Here is a 25,526-nt window from a genome sequence, read left to right as displayed (position 1 = left end):
TACACCAATGGCTTCCCCTATTGCTCTCACCTGACTTTTTGAGGAAGGTCTCTCACTGAACCCAAAGCTCACTGGTTCAGATAGCCGACTGACCATGAACTCTAGGGATCCACGCTTGTTTTAATCTCCCTCCTGGGGTTCCGGGCACACACCCTCACAGGTGCTTTACGCTGGGTGCTGAGGAACCTGAACTCAGCTTTTCATGCTGGTTAACAACCACTCTGTTAACTGTTGTCATCTCCCCGGTCCCCCCTCAGATCCCAGGACAAATGAAAAGATAAAGAAAGAAGAAAAGTCTATAGACACAGTCGCACTTTACCAGGAAGAACATTGCCTTCCCTAGTGAGTGTCAACAAACCTTACTGTCCACCTTCGTTCCCTCGGAATCACCTGGAAACTCTCCTCTCGCACACTATTTCAGGTTGAAGGAGAGTCGTGATATTTCCCCTTCTTACTTTCTTTTTTTTTTTTTTCACTTGCAAAATTACTGTGACAGTGAGGGGAATCCATTCTCAATGACCTTCAAGTTGCTACAACTGAGTGGTCACCTAGCACAATCTTGAAAAAAAAACAGGAGGAACTCAAAATTAAATCACTCTACCTAGAGCTACCCTACACTCACCCAAAATGTTGACTTCGTGAAGAATAAAGCAGTCTAAAGAAGCAGGTTGTAATACAGTTGTAAAAACCCAAGGCTTTAGGCAGAAAAGCCCTGTGCGGCACTAGGAATTCCTCGAACCAGGCTCTGCCACAGGCCTCAGTTTGCCAACAGAAGAGACAGCACTGGTGAAAGCAAGAGAGGAAATGTATTCCCTGTGGCCACATGGAAGAGGAAAAACAAAAGAGATCAGTGACCCCCCCACCCCCCAGTCAGTCTCCAGGTACTGAGCAAGCTTAGACTCTCAGTGACCCCAAGTCAGTCTCCAGGTACTGAGCAAGCTTTAGACTCTCAGTGACCCCAATCAGTCTCCAGGAGGTATGAGCAAGCTTTAGACTCTCAGTGACCCCAAGTCAGTCTCAGACTGAGCAAGCTTTAGACTCTCATGACCCAAACGAGCAAGCTTTAGACTCCCAAGTCAGTCTTCAGGGTACTGAGCAAGCTTTAGATTTGCTACAGGGAGATTTGGGCAAGACAAGAGATGACATTGACTATGAAGCAACCCTGGTCTAGGTGTCTCCTCAGCTGTTGACTCAGCTCGGCTCCGCAGTTGTGGAAGATGCCCTACTGCTTGAGGGAAGTCGGTTCTCAAACGGATGTTCTGGCTCCAGCTTCGCACTTGTGGTAACCATCCTGTCTGGGCCAGGCTGCTCTCTCTCTGTCCTGTGGAATTTCCCTGTTCTGGAATCCAAATGATGTAAGAGGAAACGGTGACTTCCGATGAAGCAAAGAAGGTAAGTAAAAGTGAAACAGGCGCCAACTCTCGTCCTGCTTTCAGTTTGCACTTTCGAGCAACAGCAGTTTCCAGAAGCCTGTGGCACAGTATCTGATCCTAGACCAGACTCCCATATTTGCTATACAGAGATTTAGTGGGGGAAATGGCACAAATTTGAATAATTGTAGGTTGAAGCATGGCATGCCATCAGTGATAATCCATAATATCGATAACTGCATGGAATTCTGCAAAAGAATGTGTTTATCTTAGGCAAAGATAGATGGATTAGGAATAAATAGGAAGCATGCTTGCAACTCACTTCCAACGTCCATTAAAGAGTTACACATCTACATAACATACATATGGATATCTACATGAACGTATTCACAATTATATATTCAGTTTTAACATATGCCCTATATATAGATGCACACAAAAAGTCAGTGACAGACACAAGAACTGTGGTCCTATAAGATTATAGAGTTTAGGACTCTGTAACCATCTAGTCTGTCTAAGTACACAATATAGTATTCACACATTAACAACAAAAAAATGCCTGATCACCTACTTATCCTGTATGCCCATCATTAAACAACACACAACATGACAAGTATGTGAATATATGTGTAAATTATTTATATCTATCATCTATATATCTATCAAAGAAAAGGAAAACTTGAAAAATTATCAATATACAAATAATATGGATATTATAATACTTTTGTAATAGTTTAAAAATTTTCAATAATTATAATTATTTTTAAAAAATGAGAAAAAAACGTAAGACCTTTTAAAAGAGAGGAAATAGAAGCCTCCACATTTCAAGGCTAGAAAGATGAGAAGCACTAGTCACATCTCTCTTACCATCGGGACAAGAAGGCTGTTTATTGGAAATGATGTTAAGAGGACAATTCAGCCGGTGCCTGGGGAAGCTCATGGTATAAATCTCGTCTTGAGTTAGTAATCAGGACTCAGAGAGTTTGTTCAATTCCCTGGGCATGCTTGGAATTTTGAACTCAAATACTTTAACTATTTTCATATTAACTTAAATGAAAATATTGGATTTTGTTGCAACACATTCTAAATAAATAGTGTCAGTTAAAATTATGTGATTCGGCACTGAACTGTCTGTCTCAGGTCTTATTGCTTGCAAGCATGCATGTAAATAATATGATGATTCCAACAGCAAAACATTTTAGCATTTACCATGGCCTGGAGAAGTGCACCCACAGTAGAGTGAATGTGTGTTCTGGTTCTTTCTATTGTGTCTGCAGTATGTTTTTAGCCAGTCGTAAAGGTGAGCTGTCATTATTAGGCCCAGCTTGCTTTCTAGATGTTCAGGTATATTTTTGTCATGGAGATAAGTTTTTGTCAATGCTCACAATCATAGGGAGAGACATAAAGGAGCCTGTCTTTCAGTTGCCTTGGCTGGAAACCTTCAGGAAGAGTTTCCATACAGAATAAGTCGCTGTCCAATAAGAGGGCAATTCAGGTGCAGATACACTGCCCAGAGACACCTGCATGCTCCTCCATCCTTTCCTGCCTGTATCACAGCTACAGACAGGCCCGGGCAGGATACATGTGAAGCACATTCATGATTGAGAATTTTGTATCTCACAAATATTGTCTGCTATTCGCTTGGCATTGGACCACTCTGATTTTATTTTATTTTATTAATGGAATGTGTCTGTAATAATAAAAATGTCACTTAAAATAGAAAAGAAGAAATATTTTATTCCTGGAATGGTAGTCTCTTGTGCCATGGGATGGTTAGCAGTGTTGGCCATGGATTTTCAGGGCCCCAAAGAGATTCCCACTCAGTAACTGGGGGGCAGGAGGGACTTTGATGGCGCTGAAGTGTGAGCATGAACACATCATCCTTCATGGAGAGAAAAGAGCTTGGAGCAGGTAGGGCTCTGTGGACACCAGAAAAAAAATCTTTTTTTTTTTTTTCATTCTTCCCTTTTCTTTTCTTTGCTGGAAGATAAAACTCATGTGGCTGCGGACAGTCTTTAAGTTAAAAAATTAGGTTTGGTTGGAAAGGCCCCATGGTCACTGATATTACAGTTCGTGTGCCCTCAAAAGAAACTTGAAACTTTTCAGGCTTTACCTCAATAGTGATCATCCCTAACCGCCCGGCAGGAGCTGGTGATAACTGGGTACCCAAACACCAGGCCTAACAGCCAAGTCATGTGACCTTACGGCGAAGGGTCGCTTCCTTCCTCCCAGCACTGAGGCCCCAGGAAGATAAACGAGAAATATTTTTCAGAGAAATAAGAGAATTATTAGCTTTCATGTCCCTATACCATTAGGCTTGCAGCACAGTGTACTTTCTAGATAATACTCAAGCCTTAAAAACAACAACAAATGGCTGGGAGCTATTGTACCTTCGGAAAATTATATTGAAGTCACGTAATAGGCGATGGCTCCCGTGGCCAGGAGCAGAACCGCAGTTTGTTACAGCGGATTTAGGAAGAAGGTTTTCTCTTTGTCACAAATTACTCTCATACAGAAATGCATTTTTGATAAGCGTAAACAGACTGTTTTGTCCACAGGAAGGCTTTATCAGCAGAGCTGGAATTGCTGAGTGGAACTAAAAATTTACTCATACATAGAACTATCGCATTAGTGGAGCCGGGATGCAAACCCACTCACCCGGAAATTACCTCGGGCGCTGCGAGGCAGGCATGGCTTTTTCTCATTTCAACTTTCTCTTCCATTTGGCTTTAGTGCCCATATCTTCGCAAAGCTTTGTTAATTTCCTTTCAAATCCCCCCCATACAGCCGCTCCAGGTTCTTTGCAGGCCTGTCTTTCCTCACCCACTAAAGTCCCTGCAGGTGGGTTCTGTGGTAAATTATAAATGCAAACAGGTTACAGGGTGTCAACGACGACGCTACAAGGTGAACTTTCCCTCCCAGCGTCTGAGGACCTGAGAACTTTTTGAAAAAGTGCTTTCTGGTTTTTATTTATTGGTTTGCCAAGCATTTTCCCCACTGAAGCACGGGTAAGAAGAAGGAGACACCCGGTCAGCGCACCACCCCTGGTCCGGGTAGAAGATCAGGGGCTCAATGTGGCCGATGCAGTGACTGACAGTGGGGGGCTCGGTCGCCCTAGTGCTGGGAGACGCCCAGGCTTCGGTTCAGAAGCTGCCCAAAAAGCACTGGTTAATTCTCTCCCTAAAATGTCTATATTTTTTTTTTTACTGGTTGTCTACTTAAAAAAACAAAAAACAAAACCTTTAAATCAATTTTGGGGTTTTAGTTGATGTTATTTCTTTTCCTTGTGTTTTCAATTTTAATAAAAAGCAATATGCATATACATATGTTTATGTACATATCCTCTCCCTCCCCCTCCTCTCTCTCTCCACACACACACACACACACCCCTCCATACTGAAGGAAATCAATCAAAGAGGGATTCATCAGTCCTCTTTGCTTTTAGTTAATAGCATGCTGAAATTCTTTCTTCGCGGCAAATTTAAATGTAACTATCTGGTGAGTTTATTTCCATGTTAGGCCATGCTGTATACCCCACACTGTTTCTCACATCTTTTACTTCTCACCATTTCATGGCCATGTTGAAGCTCTGGTTACAATTCATGTCTCTAAAACTTCAGCACACTGCTGCACCCTCTGGCTGTTCCCTGGCTGAGTCCTGTTTCCCTTTGGTGGTTACTCGGTTCCAGTCTTAAGCCAACATAATCAATGCCGTGATAAGCACCACGTGAAGCTGTGCTACGGTCTCCTGATTTGTTTCTGTTAGTCCCAGTAACGGAACTGCCGAGTCAATACATGTGAATTATTTAAATATTAGTAACCATGCTAAAGTTACAGCTCTAAAATGTTCTAGACATTTATCTCCAACCAGTAAGCTATGGAAGTTTTTGACTTGAGACATCTGTTGAAATTTTTAATCAAAATTGAGACAAGGAATATATTAAACCAGTCTGGGAAGTTTTTGTGTGCCAAAGCCCAGGAGCACTTACATAACAAATGGTGTAGAATGTAAGCATCAATCAGACATATGAACTATATGAAATTGGTACACACATGTTTATATGTAAATATAGATGCATGCAAATATACATATCTCATATAGAAGCTGAAGATGTATATTCTGTATGCATCATCATTATATTGATATATAAATAAAATAATTACATAAATAATCAAACTGGATTTTTGATTCTTCTAGTGGAAAACCAGCAAGTACATTATATGCCTATAATCGAACAACCTGGATTTCTTTTTCTTGCTCACTACCACCATGGGAAATTGGAATTGGGTAAGTGCAGGGGAATGAGGAAGGGGAGAAACATCTCCTCGGAGAATCAGAGGAACCTGTACTTGCCTCATTGGGTGGCTTGAAAGGCCCTAAGGAGGCAGAGGTTTGCTCTAGATTGGGTCTCATTAGAAAGCAGAGCAAGTCTGTTGATGGATCATTTCAATAAAGCTTATCTACAGGGAGGCAGAGCAGGTGAGGATAAAGCTGGAATTGGTAAGGAAACAGTAGTCATTCATAATAGCCTGGAGGAGACATTGGGAATTTTGTGGGCTGTGTGGTAGCTGCCTGCAGAGGATGCTTTATGAGCTTGTTTATGTCTGACAGGAAGGTGCCACAGCTTAGCGGACCCCGTAGTAGACAGGTGGGAAGTGAGGAGCATGAGCCTGGCTGGCGTATCTGGGACCGTTTCTTTACAGCTCCATCAATAGATAGTAGGTAGACAGACAGATGGTGAAGGTGGATGCCCCCAAGAGAAAGCCAAATTTAAAAAAAAAAATGAAAAAGAAGTGAAAAAATTTTATTGATTGCCAACAAGACGCTCTTTAAGATGGTTATTAAACCTACTCTTTCATTTGAAAACTGGTTATTAAGCAGACAGAATTAAGTGTTGTGCTGTCTCTCCCGACAGTCCCAGTTATGAAAGGGTTGGCGCTGCAGAGAAGAATGGCTGGTGATGGATGTGGAACAAGTGATAAAAGCAGAAGAGCGCCACTCTGTAGCCCTAAGGAGTCCGTGGATCTGGTCAAGATCATCGGTGGTGCTCGAACAGGGAAGAAGAGAAGATGGAGATCCGGGGTTTACTTCCACAACTTATGTTAATTGCAACTGGGAAGACAGAGCTTTACAAGGCCGGGCCAGATTATTGACACTCAACCCAAGGAACCTTCCAGAACCACTGACACAGTTGACAACAGACATGGAGTGAGGACAATGCTTGTCCTCTGTGGAAATGAGTAATTTTCATTGGTTTTAAAAATCGTGAGGGGATTTTATTTATTTTTGTTTTTAATATAGATTGTATAGAAAATAATTTGTTCATGCAATATATTCTGATCACGGTTCCCCTCCCCCAACTCCTCCCAGATCCTCCTCATTTCTCCACCCACCTAACTCCGTGCCCTCTTTCTCTCTGTAGAAAACAAACAAGAAAACAAAAATATAAAACAAACCAGAATTTGAAAACAAACAAACAAAAACAAAGAGAAAGCATAAGAGACACAAACGCACAAGTAAAATCTATAAACACACAAAATCAAAAACCATATTATACAAGCCAAAGACCGGCAAGACAAACAAAACCCCAAAACCTCAAAGAAAGTAATAAGAGGCCAAGTCTACAAAAGTACCCAGTTAGGTTTGAGTTGGCCACCTGCTTCTGGGATGGGGCCTTCCTTAAGTGAGGTTAATACACCCAGTGACACTCCATTGGCGAAAACTCCTTTTTCCTTTGCAAGCGGGTGCCAATTGGAGATAGCGTCTTGGTGACAGATGGTAGCTCGTGTCCACTTTGTCCTCGCAGCACTGGGACCCGGTCTGACTTGAACCTGTGCAGCCCCTCTGCACGCTGCCACAGTCTCTGCAAATTCTCCGTGGGTTGGTCCTGTGTCTGAAATACATAGTTTCCTTGGGTCATCATCTTCTTTGACCTTACGCTCTTTCTGCCTCTTCTTCTATGTAGTTCCCTGGTCTCTGAGGGGAGAGGTTTGATGAAGACACCTTCTTTAGGACTGACTGTTCCAAAGTCTCTTATTCTCTGCACGTTGTCCATTTGGGTCTCTATTAGTTCCCATCTATCGAAAGAGAAAGCGTCTCTGATGATGATGGCTGAACAAGACACTGATCTCTGAGCATAGCAGAATATTGTTAGGAGCCATTATATTGTTACATTCCTTTGGCAGAAGAATTATTTGCTTTCCCCCTAGGACTATGACCTGTCTAAGTCTCAGTCCTTGGCCACCTGAGCAGTGTCAGCCCTGGGTGTCATCTGGTAGAGCGGGCCTTAAATCCAATCATAGAGTGGTTGGTTACCCCACAACGTCTGTGCCGCCATTTCACAGCATATCTTGCAGGCAGGTGACTGTTGTGGATGGCAGGGTTTGTAGTTGGGTTGATGGATGCCCTTCTTCTCTGGTAGTGTACAGAGTATATTCCGGTACCATGAACACTAGTCAATAGAGGTGAAGGTTCTAGTCAGGCACTAGCTTGATTTCTCTGAGTTCAATGAATTCGTAAATGCTGTATTTAGTAATAGTTTTTTTTTTTTTTTTTTTTTTTTTTTTTACCATTGATTTTTGGTATTACCATCAGTTTTTGGAAAGCAATCAATAGCCTTGACAATATCCTGAGGTATTTGGGTGTTTCCATGGGTCCTCTTAGTCAACTACTGAACTAAGTGTAACACATTCTAGGCGATAGATGTTTCATCTGGTGGCAAAATACATCTAGTTGGGCCATTATCTACCACATTATTTTGTGACTCCATTTAGAGGTCTTTCATATGTGTATATATTTTTAAAAGCATCTAACGTAGCAGGTTTCCATATGAAGCCTCCAATGGTCCTTAGTGTACATTGGTCCTCCTCAAATTCCCTCCTTTACCCCCTTCTTCTCTTTCCCTCCCCACTCAATCCCCCTGTTCCTGTCTCCTCTTGAAGGGGTTTTAAATCTTTATTTTACTGTTTTCTTTTTCACCTCAATGGCTCTTGAAATTAATCAAATGTCCTTTGGTATCTATTAATCATGTTGTTTTTGTCTTTTAACTTACTAATTAATGAACTGTGTTCATTGACATCTTAATATAGTTCTATTCTACATTGTAGAAATTCTATTAATACTTTATCTTAACATTTTGCTATAATATTGTAACATCTTACATTTGTTTTTAATAAATGAAATAAGTTTATAGCTTTCTGTTATGTTTTGTCTTTGTAAAAATTTTTGTAAGATGTGTTGTTTGTGTGTGTGTGTGTGTTGTACATGTTTGTGTGGATGTGCACACATGCATCTGTGGAGGCCAGAGGTCAACATCTGGTGTATTCTACAATTGCTTTCCACCTCATTTTTTCAGACAAGGGCTCTTACCAAACCTAGAGTAAACAAATTTGGCTAGACTGACTGACTGTGCAGAGATTGTCTATCTCCACTTCCTGGAGGAGCTAGAGTTGAAGTTGCATGCCACAGCACCCAGCTTTTCTGTGGGTGTGGGGAACCTGAAGCTAGGCACTCCTGCTTGTAACCTAGGACTTTACCCACTGAGCCATGGTCCTGTGTGTGTCATGTTAGATTTGAATATGCAGATCACACTAGCTTCCTCCCCTGGGGTCCTGCATGCTTTAAAACACACACTGAAATGACTAGTCCTTTGAAGATGAGGGAAGCCTGAGGTGAAAAGCATCAGGGAGTCTGGTTTCTTCTCCACTAAAGGATGGTTAACCATGTTCATCTTGTTTATGCTTTGTGTTGTTTCTTTAACGTCCGTTTTGGAAGGTTTTAGCTAATAAATTTCACATTGCCCACAGGTTTCACATTTGTGACTGTGGGTTACATGATTCTTTTCTTTTCGTTGTGAAATATCTCTAGGATTCAGTCAGATTCCTATTTCCTCACATAATCCAACTTTGCAGTTTATCTTTAGTCGAGTCCGACAGATTATTTTATTAGCCGTTTCAAAAAATAAACTTTTTTCTTCTCTGTAATCATGTTTTCTATTTTGTTTATCTGTTTTGCTCTTGAGATCAGGCCTTGCTGTGTACTCCAGGTAGGTCTTGAACTTGAGTCCTTCCTGCCTCAGCTTCCTGAGGGCTGGGGTTATAAGCATGACCCTCCACGCTTGGTTTTCTTTCTTTCCTTTCTAAGTATAACTTCTTGTAATTGAGTAATTGGTTACATTTATCTTAGCTTTTCCTTTGAAAAATCATAGACCTGAAATTTTCTTTAATTAGAAATTTTATCACTAGTCATAGCCTTTTCTAAGAACTATCTCCATTTCAATTCTTTCTACATAATATATAATTTAGTTCTTTCTAGATAATATATAATTTCCATTTTAACTTTCTCTTTTCTTCTATTTGTTACTTCTTCCCAAGTTAATCTGGAAACTCTAATGTGTGTGTGTGTGTGTATTATCTTCTAGCGGACACGTTTTCATTCTTGCTCAGAATTCAATTTTTAAACTTCTGTAAGAATATATCAAGAGTACTGTACTCTCTCTTCAAGATGGGTTACTCCCTGGCAGCTCTGTTTCCTGCTCCAAATCATGTTGAGCTCATTCTCCATTTCTATAGAATGCCCAGATATCCGTCAAGTGAATGCCTTCCTCTGTGAGTGCTCTTGGGGCCGGGGTGAGGAGGGCCTCCTTAGACGGAGATAGCCCCCCTCCCCCTTCTTCATTGTGCTTCTGCAGTTTGAGGACTTGGAAACTTTATTGTCTATTTCCCTTTCCTTGTCTCTTTACAAAAGAGCCTGGTGTTTATGGGCACCTATGGGAAATCACACTGTCTGCGTTCATACTCAGGATCTGCCCCTTGACAACTCTGAGGAACTTGGAAAATAATAGTGTGAAGAATCTACTCCATTCCCCGTTCTCTGTCTCTTCCTTTGCCTCCCTCTCCATGTGTGCACCTGCGTTCATCCTACCCCTGTTACCCTCAGGGGGCAGATATTCAGAACACATATAACATTCCCCTTTGACCAGAGCTCATGGAGCACCTAATAGTACATAAGTGATAATTCGGATGCTGAAGATACAGCAGACCTAAGTCCTTGCTCATGCCTCTGATACTCTAGTGTGGATAAACTTTGTTGAAGATAAATAAGGAAGAACTGTGTCTAACAAATAAATATTATACTAAAATCAAAAGATAGTGATGGGAAATACTCCACCATTGTGTAAAAAGACACCTGAAATTTAGTGGCTTAAAATAAAGGTCATGTTGTTGTCCCACAATTTATTGTATGAGTGTTTAGTCTGCACATGTGTCTGCGCATCTTGTGAGTGTCTGATGCTCATGAAGATCAGAAGAGGGCATCAGAGCCCGAGAACTGGAGTTACAGATGATTGGGAGTCACCATGTGGGTGCTGGAATTGAACCCAGGTCCTCTGGAAGAACAAGTTCACTTAACCTCTGAGCCGTCTCTCTAGTCCCTTATCTCATAATTGTTGGGTGAAGAATTCGGTGATTCTTAGCTAGGTGATTCTTTGGTTATCCATCCATGGCATGATGTGGGTGGTACTAAGAAGAAGTCGGGTGTAGAGGATGCTTGGTACCAGGGAGGGTAGTGGAAAGGCTGAGATTACTCTCTGGCATGCCTGCACATGGACTCTGTACCAAGGCAGCATGTGAGTACTTTCACATGAGAACTCAGAGTCCTCTGTCTCTCTTCTTCAGGTCTCTGCTAAAAGGTGTCATCCTCGCAGATACCTGCTCTGACCTGGGGCTCCCCAGTAACCCACTGTCTAGTCCTGTAATCCTGGGGTTTGTATTTTGATTTCTCCAACTTTCTGCTTTAAGTTGCATTTCTTTTTCTGTCGCATAGAAATTGAGGTGTAAGTTAAACTTCACTGCCACATCCATTGCTATGCACTCTGAGCCCAAAGGCTTCCTGGCACAAGAAGGTCCTTAGTGTGTCTGCAGAAATGAAGGCACAAGGAACTGTTAGTTATTGTGGCTATTAGTACCACTAGAAACCAGCTTCTGTAGCCTCTTGATGCTCGGGTTAGTCAGCCCTGCTCTGCTGTAACAAATCCCCGAGAGAAACAATCACAGAGAGCTAAAACAGGAGGAAAGGCTGTAGTTCATGGTCAGCCGATGCCATTGCTGGGATGAGGCAATCACAGCAGGGCTCACAGAACGGAGCACAGTAGCCACTGGGGTGGACAGGAAATAGAGGGGCAGAAAGTGGGCGGGGCTAAGACAAGTCCATCAAAGGCACACTCCCAGTGACCCACCCCTCCATCAAGACTCACTTTCCAAAATCCACCACCTCCCCATAGTCTGTTCAAATTTTGAATCCATCTAGGGATTAAACCATTGTTTAGGTCAGAGCCCTCAAGCCCTAACTGTCTGAAAGCCCCTGCAGACAACACCCAGGAGAATGTGTTGCTGATTTCCTGGGTTCCTCTCAATCCACCCAAGTCGCTAACCAAGATGCCTCACACATTTCTTACCCACACCTGTGTCTAGGCCACTGTGCCAACTGAGTATCTGTATCTGGATGGCCACCACGGCTCAGAAAATCTGATCTCCTTGCTTTCCTGCACTCCTTCATGTATGTGCCTGCTTTGTCGTTCTGAAACATCGCTCGGTGCTTTAATACCCTCTGCCCCTTCTCACTTAGCAGTCGTGAAGGGAAAACTCAGGCGTTTGCAATATTAAGCCTGACTCTGGCATTGGGCTGCACCCAGCCCCGAACTTGACAGTATAAAGACTTCTAACAGTATAAACACTTTTCCTACAGCGGGTCTGTCTCTTTTCTCAGCTTAATTTCCCATCACTTCCTCCTATGAACCCATCCAGCCAGGTTGCTATTGGTGCTTAAAACTGGCACTTTTCTCTTCTTGTGATTTGAATGACATGGTTTGTCCCACCTAGCCACATCTAGAGCTTCAATCTCACATCCCTGGTGACTGTCTCAGAAACACACACTCTTTCGTTCTTTCTGTCTCTCTACTTCCACCTTCTCTTTTCCTTCACCCTCCCCTCTCCTTCCCCTCCTCCTGTCTTCCTTCCTCTCTGGCTCTCCCTCCATACATCCATTTTCTTTATCACATGTTTGGACGTAGGGCATGCTTGCCATGTTCACACCGATGCTTGTCTTTGCTGTGTCTAGGTGGGTGGGCTCAGCCCTGACTATGAATCACAGCCAGTAGGTCTGAGCAGCCACTTCAGCTTAGGGCTCTTGGTTGAGTTCCTGCCACTCTCTTGTTATATGAATTCGGATAACTCCCACAGTCTTTCTGGGTTTCCGCAACCTTTTCAGTAAAATGGGGATAATAGCCTCTACCCAGTGCTATTGTTAGAAGCAGATAAGTTCAAGTGCAATGCTTTATGAACAGCAGGCCCAATTAGTTGTTACTAATCCTACGTGTACTGCCCACAGGTGACTGAAGTGCTTGCAAGACAGAGATGTCTGCAGCAAGCATTGTGCCACATTGCGTGTTCCAAGGCCATTATTGCTTTAAGGGAATGTTTATTCCTGGCGATCTAACCATTGCTTTCACTTGATAAAGACACAGTCTGGGAAGTCCTAAGCTCTGGCTAAGTGGCCCTCTTCCCCTACGCCTCCGCACCTCCCTCTGATGCACTGTGTTATCCACAGTAGGAATGTCATTAGCACGTGAGGTTGAGTGATCACATCTGCAATCAGATCTCTTGAAGGTAGAAGACTCGGCTACAGAGAAGATTATCTTGCTGGACTGAGGCAATCCCACATACATATTCAAGCTGAGAAGGTTTGTTCCTCACAACCTTAGGTTCTGATGAGGTTGTCCCAGAGTACTGAGCAGATGCCTTCTGGAACAAAACTCTTTGTGGGTAACATCGGAGGGTTGTGGCCTGTATAACCAGCAGTGGGGATGGGTGAGAAAATGAAAAGTTCCTTGGAGGAACTCAGCTCCAGGCTTCTCCTGAAGTTAACTGCTGAGGAGGACCTGCCTCACAAAATACAAAAAGGAAAATTTTGCCCCAAATTAAAAAGTTATGTTCCCAATTTGCTAAGAAATTTTTTAAAGCACAAATAGACCTTGAATCTCACAAAATACTTTCAAGTCTTTATTGACATGATGATGTGGGTTTCTTCTAGATTGTAAATCTAGACATGTCTAATTACATTGATAAATTTATAAACTCTAAGCCATTCTAGTCTTGAATAAATGTCACTTGTCAGTAATGACAATTTTATATTCCAAATGACCATTTGATACACCAACAGACTTATATCACTGTTTTTGCAAATACCTTTCTATGTATTTCATGAATGATGTCAGCATGCAGATTTCTGTCATGTGGTATCCTTGATGGATTTTGATCTCAAAGTTTTTCTGGCACCATAAAATATGTTGGGAATTTTTCTATCCACTTTTCTTTTCTCGTGAAGACTGTTAGGAAGGGTCCACTGGTCAAGTCATGTGAACACAAGAAACATTTATGGGGATGTTTTTAATTATTGGCTCAATTACTTCACTTGATATAGAACTGATCATGTTTTATTCCTTTGTGTTAATTTTGATTTTTTAAAGATGTTTCTCTACATTGCCAGGTTTACTGTCATGAATTTGGGAGGGGGGGCTTTAAGATTTTTCACACATGAACATGTAGCTTTCCTATAATGCTCAGAACTTTATTTCTTCACTATATTTCATAATTCCTATGTAAGTTATGGCACAAGGTCAGACAGTGTGGTTTTTGCTGTAAGCATCCAAGTATTGGTTGTGTTGTTTCTAGGTATGAGCATATCAGCTTTTTCATGCATGTAGACTCAAGTACACAAAACCCATATAAACTGCACCCTGGAGACTGATGTTGGTGGTAGCCAACAGTCATCCTGCCATTCTTGCTGCAATAGAAAAGAAACAAAGTTGAAAATATTTTTAAAGTGTGTGTGTGTGTGGTGTGTGTGTGTGTGTGTGTGTGTGTGTGTATCCATGTATGAGGTGGGGTGTGCACATGCCAGATGTTCTGTGTGGGAACTCAGAGGCAACTCTGTGGAGTTGGGTCTGTCCTGCCACTATTACTTGAGTTCTAGGGCTTGACATCAGACAGCCGGGCTTCCTGAGCATTTCCCTCATCACCACGCCTCCCCCAACTGCTTTTTACAGCAACAATTTTGATTTGGATGGTCCCTCTCAGCAAGAGCTGACTTCATCTCCTAATCGAGGAAAAGTTCTTATTGATTGGATTAATTCAGAGTACAGCTTAGTTAGAATCATAAAAAACCAGATGCTGGAAGCATCTGTACAGAGTTCCCGTTTACTCAAAGACATGTGAACAAAAATAAAAAATATCGATGTATCTGAGGAAGCATCAAATTCCTGGGAAGAAGCCTAGTAACCCTGCAGGGCGAACTCTTGCAAGTTAGGGACTCAAGACAGAGCCCTGGCAAGTGCCTGGAGCTTGATGGCATGGACAGCCATCAGCTGCTGGGCTCACTCTGCTAGGCAGGCCTGTCTTTCAGCTTCTTTTATGAGCTTAGGAATCATCCTTAGGATCTTAGCTAGTAGGATCCCAGACTTCCCATCAAGTGTACCTGATGGGAAGTGCTCACTCTTACTGAGAATTAAGCATCCTTCGAGAAGTGGGGCCCAGCAATGGCCATCCTTCACAGGCTGGAGGTTGTGTGGCTCTACCAGCTGCAGACACAAGCTGAACATCTGCCCTTAGACTTCTGAGAATGGTGCCCCATTTCCCCCTTGACCATTTTTCTTACCCTTTTGGTTTTAGGGACCCCTTGTGTATGAGGGATACCTCAGAGAGCCTGTGGGCAAATAGTCAGAGCTTTGATCCAGACCTAGAGTTTGTTCTGGTGACTGCAAGAAGAAAAGATTTAATGAAGGGTGGACTCCTTGGGAACGAGAGAAAAGCAGCATGGTCTAGCCTGAGCTTCCTGAGATTCACACTCTTCAGAGCTGTGAGCATGATTGCTTCCCCTTAGGTCCTGAGGCCTCTAGAATCTTCTGCAGGGCAGTCTGATCCATAACACATGTCCTCTGTGTCCCTTAGAGCCAGAAAGATTAGCCTCAGCCTGATCTTTCCACCTAACTTATGTTGAACCCCCTTTTAATGCATAGGAATATATGGGGTGGGGGATGGACATCTAAAAGTTTCAATTCAAGTTTGAATTGAGTTTCAAGAAATATGGCCTGATAGAAGTCACATACAGACTAATTGCAGGCAAGGCTTGGAAACTAAGAGCCACCTCCCCACCCCTGGTGTCCAACCCCTGGAAAGCTGGAGCTCCTGCAGTAGGTCTGCAGGGACATAAATAATGGTACCTAGAATAGAAACATGGACACTGGATTTTCTCCAGTCCAACCCTATAAGAAGGAAATACAAAATTCTTCAACGTCTCCAGGAGAGTCACCTGAGGCAGGCGACCCTGCATGGCACGTCGCCACCCACACAGGCAAACAGAGGAGGCTTCCTGTTGTTGAAAACCCACCTCTCCTGTGGAAGAATTAACTGGTTGTTTCCCCAATCATATTCCTCCTCAACAAAGCAAACGTTCTGCTGTCGTGTGACCAAGAGCATGGGACTTGAGCTAAGAATAAAGAGGAACTGGCCAGAAGAACACAGAGCCTGTCTGAGGCTCCGCACTCTGTGCTATTTTGGAGGCATCCTTTTGTTCCTGTGCAGGCAAAGCAGAGGAGAGAATTGCAGCTATTACCAGAATACTTCCAGATTTTAAAAAAATATATATTTTTTCCTGTAATTATCTGGATGTTTCAGATAAATTTGGGGTAATTTTGGTTCAAATAGTCCTCATAATTATCCCAATTCTTTTATACATGAATTCCCAGACACTGCTAAAAATACAAAGCAAAGAAAATGCTGTCAGTAAGCTGACTTCAATTGTACAGAGCACTGGGAAGTGACATGCAGGATCAGGAAGTACCCCTGCTCCCCAGTCTATCAAGGTGCACAAAGTAAATCAGAATGGCCCAAAGGAAAAGAAGGGAAGAAGCTAGAAGTTTCTAGACCAAGGGGCATACCTCATGAGTAAAACAGGCCTAAGTTAATTCTTATGTTTGGAAAGAAATGAGCCCAGATAGACTGAGAGTGAAAGAAAAAAAATGACAACTTCATGAGGATGCTTTTTAAAAAGTAATCTGAAAATAACAAAAATACTAGAATGAAAAGGTAAAAAAAGGTGGAGAGTAAGAAGTTTAAGTTGCTTGCAACTAAAAATTCCTTTGGCTATACATATTTGAAATCCAGTTGACAAAGGCTTAAAACATATATGTATTTATTACAGATTCCTCCCACTTAAAGAGACACCATTTAATGATATTAACTGTATCATTATTTACTGGCCCTCTGTAGTGGCTAGTCTTTTAAACTCTTTTGAGGCGAAGACTTCAAAGAAATATTTATATATGAGTCTGGTGGTTTAAATAAGTGTGATCCAATAGACTCATATGTTTGATACCTGGTCCCTAGCTGGTAGAACTTTTGAGAAGGGCTAGGAGGTGTGGCCTTGTTGGGAAACTGTGTATAATTTTGCTAAGAGAAAATACTTCTCTGATTATTTAAAAAATCATATTAGCTAATAAGTTATCATCCTGTATCTTTCTCAAATTTGCTTACCTCTGATAAAATGAAGACATGTTATCTCTATACTCTTCTTGCAAGCTAGCATTATCTTGCAATCTTCTTCCCTCGGCCTATGTATTGCTGGGATTCCAGGCATGGGCAGTCATGCCAGATTATTCAAAACTCAAACTAGACAATGACTTGTCAATCGATGTCCTTGCAAAGTCAATCACAGAACAAGCAGATAACACGCTGGGGTCTATCTAAGAAAAGCTGAGTTGGTTTTTGAAAGTTGAATTATCTTTGTTCCCTGGACTGTAAAAGGTGGGGAAGTCTATAATACTGCTGTATTAGGCTTGATGAAAATGAAAATCAAAAGACCAATGTTTGTTTCTTGGGGATGGGGGATAGGGAGAGAAAACAGAGGTACAAGTTTCTCCCACCACCGGAGGTGTATTACCCATCAGTCAGACTGCTTACCCGTCTCTGTGTATGACTTCTGGCTCATACATAGGTTCCTTCTAGGAGCTTGTTTGTTGGGCTTATAAAATCCTAACAAACTTTGACTATTAGGTCGGTTGGTAGGTAGTAGGTAGGTAGGTAGGTAGGTAGGTAGGTAGCTAGAATGAGATGGATGGATGGATGATGGATGGATAGATAGATAGATAGATAGATAGATAGATAGATAGATAGATAGACAGACAGACAGACAGATAGATAGATGACAGACAGATAATGACACATTGACTCCCAGTTTCATTTAGCTGAATACCCACTAAAAGATGGGTATGGGTATTCCCCTGTTTGTATTTATGGAGCTTACAATTATGTGATGTTGAAGACATGAAATGATTTAGAAATAGCACACATGTGTACACTTAAATAGACAGCTACAACTGTGAGACAATCTTTAAAAGAATGTTTTAGGGTACTGTGTGCCACATAGTAAGGTAGTGTGGAGTTTCAGCCTGAACATGGAGTATTGTGTTTTTTGTGACCACGCCCAGGGTGAAGAAGCAAAGGCTATCGTGGAAAGGTCATACTTGGAGGCTTCTGGAAACAATGTCAACCTTAAACAAAAATAAATAAAACAACTTTGAGGACACACACAGGCATCAGCTGCTAACAAACAGTGATCTCCTGGCAGTAGGGAAAAATGAGGGGAGCCAGCCAGAATCAGCCAGGTTGCCATGTAGAGGGAGGCACCCAGCAGCCTTGGGAAGAGCTGGGGCTGGCTATGTGTGAGCCAGGCAGTGAGAATTCAGACAGGGGAGAATGTCTGGGGATCTGCAGTGTCTCCCTCCAAAACTGAGTTGATTGCCAATTAAACCCTACCTTCAAAGAAACCACTCAAGACCAGACAAAAGGCATGGGGTAAGGAGGGTCCAAAGCTCACAAGGAGTGGGCAGAGCAGAGTAGCCCAGCAGCCAGAGGGTAATCTTGTCCCTCTCAGCCATCAGTTACAGTTAAAGCAAGACAGATCTTACTTTGAAAGTAGAAAAAAAAAATTAATCCTAGACCAAGGCCACCTAACAAAGCTGAAGTACAAGATGCAACCCAGCAAAACTCTTTGCAAAGTTTTCACTCTTCCAAAACAAAGCTCAAGAGTTGATAGGGACACACACACACACACACACACACAAATTTCTGGCAGACAACAAGGTAACATCCACAGTATCTGACTTCCTAATGATTATGAGACATACAGAGAAGCAGTGAAATGCAGGTCATCATGTGGGGGAAAGTCAACCCAAATGCAGCAATTACATGGAGGACAGAAGTTATTAATTAATTATGCATATCCAGCTGGGCCCGACAGCACTTGCCTGTAATCCTAGGATCTGGGAGACTGAGGTACTTATTGGGAGTTCGAGGACAGCCTAGACTGTATAGTGAGAGTTTATTTCAAAATAATAGTAATAATAACAACAATGTGTTAAAACCTAGAATAAAGATTGGACATGATGGGTGGGTAGGTATTAAAGAGATCCACACTAAAATTCTAAAGATGAAAGTGAACACTGTCTAAAGTGTGAAATTACTGGATAAAACTGACCAGGATCACATATTGGAACAGAAAAGATGGAGTAACTAAAGGCACAGCAATAGGAACTAGTCAAAATGTGTGTGTGTGTGTGTGTGTGTGTGTGTGTGTGTTGTGTGTGGAGAGAGAGAGAGAGAGAGAGAGAGAGAGAGAGAGCACAAAATAGACGAGCAGTGAACTGAGACAGAGCTCACATCGCTTAATCATTTAGCATTTGTTTCCCTATGAGAAATGATTGCTCACATCAACACTGTGACTTAACAATCAATGCCCTTACAGAGTTAGTCACAGCCCAAGCTGGACACAATTGGGGGTCTAGGAGAAGCTGAGTTGCGTTTTGAAAGTCGAGGTATATCTTAGAATGAAAACGTACCACAGTAAACAGTATGTGCTGCTGATATTTGGGTGCGTCTCAGACAAAGGATGCTAGGTTAAAAAAAAAAAAACATGAAAAGCAGAGGCAAGAAGCTATTTTGGAACTGGGCTTATATACAGGTCTAGAAATGCAAACAACTCTGTGTGTCAGAAAATAGATATATGGAGAAGGGAGGAAGGGAGCCGTGAGGCAGGAGGAGGCAGGAGGAGAGGACGGTCAGGGCATTCACAAAGGTCCAGGGTGATTTACTATGTTCTTTATGGCATTGTGGACATATTGGTATATTTCAAACATTTGACGCTTTTTAGTATTTTAATGTATTTCAGAAAAGCTACTAAAAAATAATCATGTGCATAAATAAATCAAGAAACTTGACTTTGAAACAAAGGAGAGACCCAGCAGCAGCTAGGAGCCACTGCTTTGAATGACGTTTGTTGTTGAGGTCGGGAGGGGGTTGTTTCTGTGAGCTGAGATGGTTACCGGAAACTACAGAAGGGAGGGGTTAATTGATGGAATGGCAGCGTGTTAAGAGCCCAAGGCCAAATGATGCAGCCTGGACTATGAGGAAGAGAAACAGGACATAAAGAGAGCATACTGGGCACACCCTCCCTGGACTTCATTTGCAAACGCTGCAGGGAAAAGTTCTTGTTCTCAAGCACCATCAGTATAAAGTAAGTTAATCAGATTCCCACAGAGCCCCCTGATCTAAAGAGGTGTCTCCCTTAGGCTTATTTTCTCCCAGATGCAGCCACTCCAGCTAAATCCAGGTTTTAACCGATGTGAATCTCTGATTCACTGCAAAAATAAGATTACTTTATTGAACAGCAAGCGTGTGCCTTCCTCCTTATCAGAAGGGCCGAGTTGGATGCTTTGCTCTTTTATCAAAGGTCGTCATGTGGACCCGTGAGCAGCCCTGACAGCCCGGTGTTTATAACCCTGGTGCAGGTTTTGGAGATATGGAAAGTGTAGCCGTCTAGCAGCGAGGGATGTTGGTGTTCAAAATTATCATTTGATCATACACTGTGTGTGTGTGTGTGTGTCTGTCTGTCTGTCTGTCTCTAAACGACAATTTAGCATGTTTAAACAACATACAAAGTGGCACTTGAACTAAATCATTTATTTTAGCTTTAAAATAACGCATAAACTCCACTTTAGCAACGTACCGTTTTTACTTAGATTCAGACTTCCAAGGGCATTAACTCAACCGTACCGTGTAAAATGCCCATCTTGTAAGAATAATTTCAATATCGTTCATATTTATTCAACAGGTTTAACGCGATGGGCACACTGATAAAATTGTCTTTTAATCTGGTTCATTTCAATCCGAAAGCATGTACTCATTCAGACGTTAACAAAGCATACTCAGGACTTCACAAGACTAGCGGACAGGGGCGCGGGGGTCTGAGGTGGGTCTGCTCCTCCAACCACTGCCACTTTCCAAAGTAGCCCTGGAACCACTGCAGCCCCTTGGACCTCGGGCTTCCAGCGGCGGCTCTGGGGAGTTTCTGGCTGCGACCGGGTCTGGCTCTCAGAGTTGGGGCGAGTGCAGGGGGAGGGGTCTACCTTTTGGGGAGACTGGGGCAGTAAGTCCAAGGAAGCTGCTGGGGGACCCTGCAGCACGGGACTCGGGGATCCGCTACCACTTGCTCCGGGAGCGGGAAAAACCTCACCTCGCTCGGCTGCCTCCCCCCGCAAGCGCGCACATTTGTCGCGGACCCCAGAGATGCTCCCCAAGTACAGGATTCCGGTCCCTACAGACCCGCGCCCAGAGGGCTGGCAATTGCCGCGACAGGCGACGGAGAACGTCCCCGCTGCGCCCATCTCTGGCGGGACTCGACGGGAAGGAGAGCGGGCGCCAAGGGATCCTGGCTCTTGGCTGCTCCCTTTTCCCCGCCGAGAGTTGGTGTGTGGGTGGCTACAGACGCCAGCCACTTGAGCGGCTGTGGCTCCAGCCTCCTCCCCCGCTGGTGGGGGCGGGAAGTGGCGGTGGGAGTCACCCGGGCGTGACTGCCCCGAGGCCCCTCCTGCCGCGGCGAGGGCGCTCCATAAAAGCCTGCTGGCGACGGCTCTCCGCATCCACGGTGGCTCTCATCCCTCACGGAGGCGCCCACAGCAGAGCACTCGCCGCGCAGAGACGCCAGCCCGCCCGCCACGGTGAGTGCCAGGACCCACTGGGACAGGAGCACGGGCTCTCAGACGCCCGTGAACTTGCCCAGCAGCGGGTCCTCTGAGCCGGCTGCCAGCTTCACACCCAGCCCTTCTTGGCGGCTAAATTCCACTTACCAACTCTGGTCCGACTGTCCACCTGCCCTTCCCCGGGACTCCACTGGCTGGGCGTCCCCCTCCATCCCTTTTATCTTTTGAGGGTATGGAGAAGAACGTGGGGGCTCCTATCCCAGGGAAGGGACTTTTTGCGGGGGCGGGTGCAACCAGGAACCCAGATGGCGTGCGCTTAGAGGGAGGTTCCCCAAGTACTGGCCCTGGTGTCGGGAGCCTGGCTCCCTGTAACCTCCAGGATTCGAACTGAGCCTGTGAGCCCCCCTTTCCAAGCCCTGTTCCCACACCCTGGGGATCTGACTGTCACAGCGCCTATCGCGAAAGAGATCAAAAGTGACCCAGAAGAAAGTTTTCTCCTTCAAGGGTGATTTAGGAAGGAGAGAGGAGAAAAGTGGTCATTCTTTAGAGGGCAGAACTTAAAGTCTGTTCTACAAGCACCTGAACTAGAGGACCTCCGTCCTCTGCCTCTCACCGGGAGAGTTGGAGGGAAGTTTCATGGAATATGGGGGGCAGAGCGGAGGGGCCGGGTCAGGGAACGTGGTCCAGGAAAGCAGTGGCGCGTGCCAAATCAGGGCTTCTTTCTGGGGTCTGGGATGGAAACAGACGAGAGTGGAGAGTGGTAATGGGAATTGGGACACAGGCGAGCATCCTTGGCATTCCGAAGTCTGAGCCTTTTGTACCCGCAGATGCTAGGTAGCAAGCGAATGGGGCTGTGTGGACTGACCCTCACTCTGTCCCTGCTTGTCTGCTTGGGCGTGCTGGCTGAGGGATACCCCTCCAAGCCCGACAATCCCGGCGAGGATGCACCAGCGGAGGACATGGCCAGATACTACTCGGCTCTACGACACTACATCAATCTGATCACCAGGCAGAGGTGGGTGCATCCGCCGGCTGGTACCTGGAGCTCCAGGCCAGAACAACTGAGCCTCTGGGGACCTTGAACAACAGGGATGATTTCTTTTTTTCCCTCGTTCTGTCCCGGGTAGGGCAAGATCGGTCATAAATTCAGCTCTAGATAAATGCGTGAGTAGGGAACATACTACACAAACTGGATACTTTCTCTTTGTCACTCTAGTTCCTCTCCAAGTCCTGAGCCCATGACTCAGTGCCTCTGGGTTGTGTGTCTGTCTCCACCCCACCTCTCCTGGCTTTTTTTCCCCTGGCTTTACATCAGTTGGGGACCTATCCAGCACCATCCTTGGAAGAGAGCCTGCCCCTGCCGCAGGTGTTAGCTGGCTAGCTGGATAATGGTGTAGGAGAAGAAGGAACCTCACCCAGAGTAAACAACCATCACCCAAAGCACCAAGGACACAGCCCAGCTGTCAAAAAGGTGGTTGAGACCTTCCATCCTGCCCTGGGCAAACTGAGTGGCAGCCTTTGGGGAAAAAACAAACTGAACCTCGGTTCCATCTCAGCCCCACAATGAGAATTCCTAGCTGGTCTTAAAAAGCCGACTTTCCCCATTTTATAGCAACTGAGTTCTGAAAAGAAAGTGTTTGGATGTTTGCCTTATTAAGAAGCAAAACAAAGCAAAAGCCTTCAGATTAGTAACTCTAGTGGATATATCTCTGACTGCCTGGGACCTGAGAGACGGTGAACTTTATTTTTAATGCCCAGAAAGTAACCAAGTCAAATCCAAGCTACCTTAAAAACAATATAGGACTTAGCTTGCAAAACTGGTGGGTCTTGGTTCTAAATCATTTCACAACACATTTTAATTACCGAGAACCTTGAAGAACTATACAGGCAAGCCCTTTGGAAGCATTAATGTTCTTTACTTAGCATGTTTCAATTATGTGTGGTAAACTGCCAGAGGTTAAACTGTTCACGACCCAGGGGATTGTTAGGTGGGATACAATGGGGGTCATGCTTCTGAAACAACTGCCTACTCTTAATTTCATCAGAAAGGTATACGACATTCTGGAAGCCTTCTGGGGAAAACAATCCCAATGTATACAGAATCACTTAAGTAATACTGACTCATAATCTTTTGAAATCTGATAATTCTGACTAGCAAAAAGCAATTGTGTTTTGAGCTCCATAGACTTCCTAGAAAGTCAATGATTTCAATTTTTTTTTAAATTCCATACAGCTCAAAGAAAAAAAATTACACAATTGGTATGATGCCATGTTTAAAAAAAACTTTATTTAGATACAACATCTATGTTTCTTGGTAAAGACTGCTGCTCTCTAGCTTTGCTACACTGCATAGAAGGATCCCACTTCATGTTTTCCCAGCCATCTCATTCAGTCTTTTCCTCAAAACTCTGAAGTGAATTTAACTGTCTCTACTTTGCAGCTCATAAACCTAAGGGCATTTCAAGAAAGCTTTCTTAGAGTTATAGACTGGGACCCTCCACTGAGTTTCCTTGCATGGGGCCACACCATCACATTCAATGTAATTTCTGCTATGTTTAAGGGAAAAAATAGGAAAAGGGTTTGCACGTCATGGGAAGAGAATCAGGTTGATGGGAGTGAGCTGGCCACTAAGGCCGTTTCTTCTATCATCTTGGTAATAAAGCTACTCCCTGGAAACTATTAGAAGCTCCATTGTGCACTCATGGACTTCCCCCCAAAGATTGACAGGCAGAAGTCCACGCCTTTGAAATCCACCATGGCATTTGTGACTGCTTTATCTGTATTATTCTCTTCCTTCCTCCTACCGGTCCTGTTTGTAGCTGTTTGCCCATGGCTGTGCGTGCTGCTGATTCATGGTTTCTGCAGGCCAGATTTCTTATGCTAAGTCTGTGGATCTATCACATCTTGTTAATATGGTTCCTTAGAATAGTGGTTTTCAGCTGGGGAGGGCGTGGATTTTATACTCCCTAGGACATTGGGCAACGTTGGGGGAGACTGTTTGGCACAACCAGAGTGAGTGCTACTGGTATCTAGTGTGGAGCCCACAGGGATGCTGTTAAACATGCCAGGATGCCCAGCCCAGCTCCCCACCCCTACATCTCCCTCCCCCAAAGAATCCTCTTCCCCCAGTGTTAGTACTGCAGCAGTTGAGAAGTGCACCCCGAGATTGGTGTTTCTCCACCCTCGCTTTGCATGACAATCACATGGAGAACTTTAAAACAGAATGAGTTGGCTTCCACTTTCACCGACTAAATCAAGCCCTCTGAGATGGGATCTGGGCTTTCTGGTGTCCTTCAAAGCGCACCAGGTGAGTTCAAGGCGAAGCCATGTTTGAGAATCTTTGCCTTAGAAACTCTTCAGAAGCTTGCTTATTACAGAGAGGACTGATAATCCACAATTAGAGAAAAAAGAGCCCCGAGCCTGGCCACCCTGCAATCTATGACCAGGCAGAAGCTGTCACAACACTGGTAGATTTTTGACTGGAAAAGGGTTGGGGCTGGGGAGATCCAGCCCTTTTGCTCACTGGAGCATGACAAGGGTGAATGAATTCAGCTTCGCTGCCCAAAGTGTGAGAATTAGCAAGATTGACTGAAGGGCAGAATGGCCAAGTGCAAGCCCTGCCTCTGGTGGATGGATGGGAGCAGAGGCAGGGTGCAAGGAAGAGAGAGCAGGGTGGGGAAGAGAGAGCAGGGTGAGAGAAGGAGAGAGCGGGGTGAGGAAGAGAGAGCAGGGTGAGGAATAGAGAGCGAGGGTGAGGAAAGAGAGCAGGTGAGGAAGAGAGAGCAGGGTGGAAGGGAGAGCAGAGGTGGGGAGAGAGAGCAGGGTGAGGAAGAGAGAGCGGGTGAGGAAGAGAGAGAGCGGGGTGAGGAAGAGAGAGCAGGGGAGGAGAGAGAGCAGGGTGAGGAAGAGAGAGCGTGAGGAAGAAGAGAAGCAGGGTGAGAAGAGAGAGCAGAGAAAGCAGAGCAGGGTGAGGAAGAGAGAGCAGGGTGAGGAGAGAGAGGGGTGAGAGCAGGGAGAGAGAGAGCAGGAAGAGAGAGCAGGTGAGGAAGAGAGAGAGCAGTGTAGA

At 44.1% G+C, this 25,526-nt stretch overlaps 1 protein-coding gene across 1 annotated transcript in view; it reads left to right on the top strand.

Annotated features, from left to right (window-relative positions):
* Positions 1–21,409: 21,409 nt before the first annotated feature.
* The window catches only part of LOC114689785 (pro-neuropeptide Y-like), a 52,132-nt gene continuing 48,015 nt past the window's right edge, over positions 21,410–25,526 (top strand). Inside the window, exons 1-2 of the mRNA XM_037201775.1 lie at positions 21,410–21,478; positions 22,288–22,475. Coding sequence (XP_037057670.1) covers positions 22,288–22,475 — 188 coding nt within the window. The 5' untranslated portion in view covers positions 21,410–21,478. The remainder of the gene's footprint in view (positions 21,479–22,287; positions 22,476–25,526) is intronic.

Source organism: Peromyscus leucopus, unplaced genomic scaffold, assembly GCF_004664715.2.
Source record: "Peromyscus leucopus breed LL Stock unplaced genomic scaffold, UCI_PerLeu_2.1 scaffold_140, whole genome shotgun sequence".
NCBI classification, from domain to species: Eukaryota; Metazoa; Chordata; class Mammalia; order Rodentia; family Cricetidae; genus Peromyscus; species Peromyscus leucopus.
The sequence above is the reverse complement of the archived record's forward strand: the minus strand, read 5'-3'. Positions and strand labels throughout refer to the sequence as shown.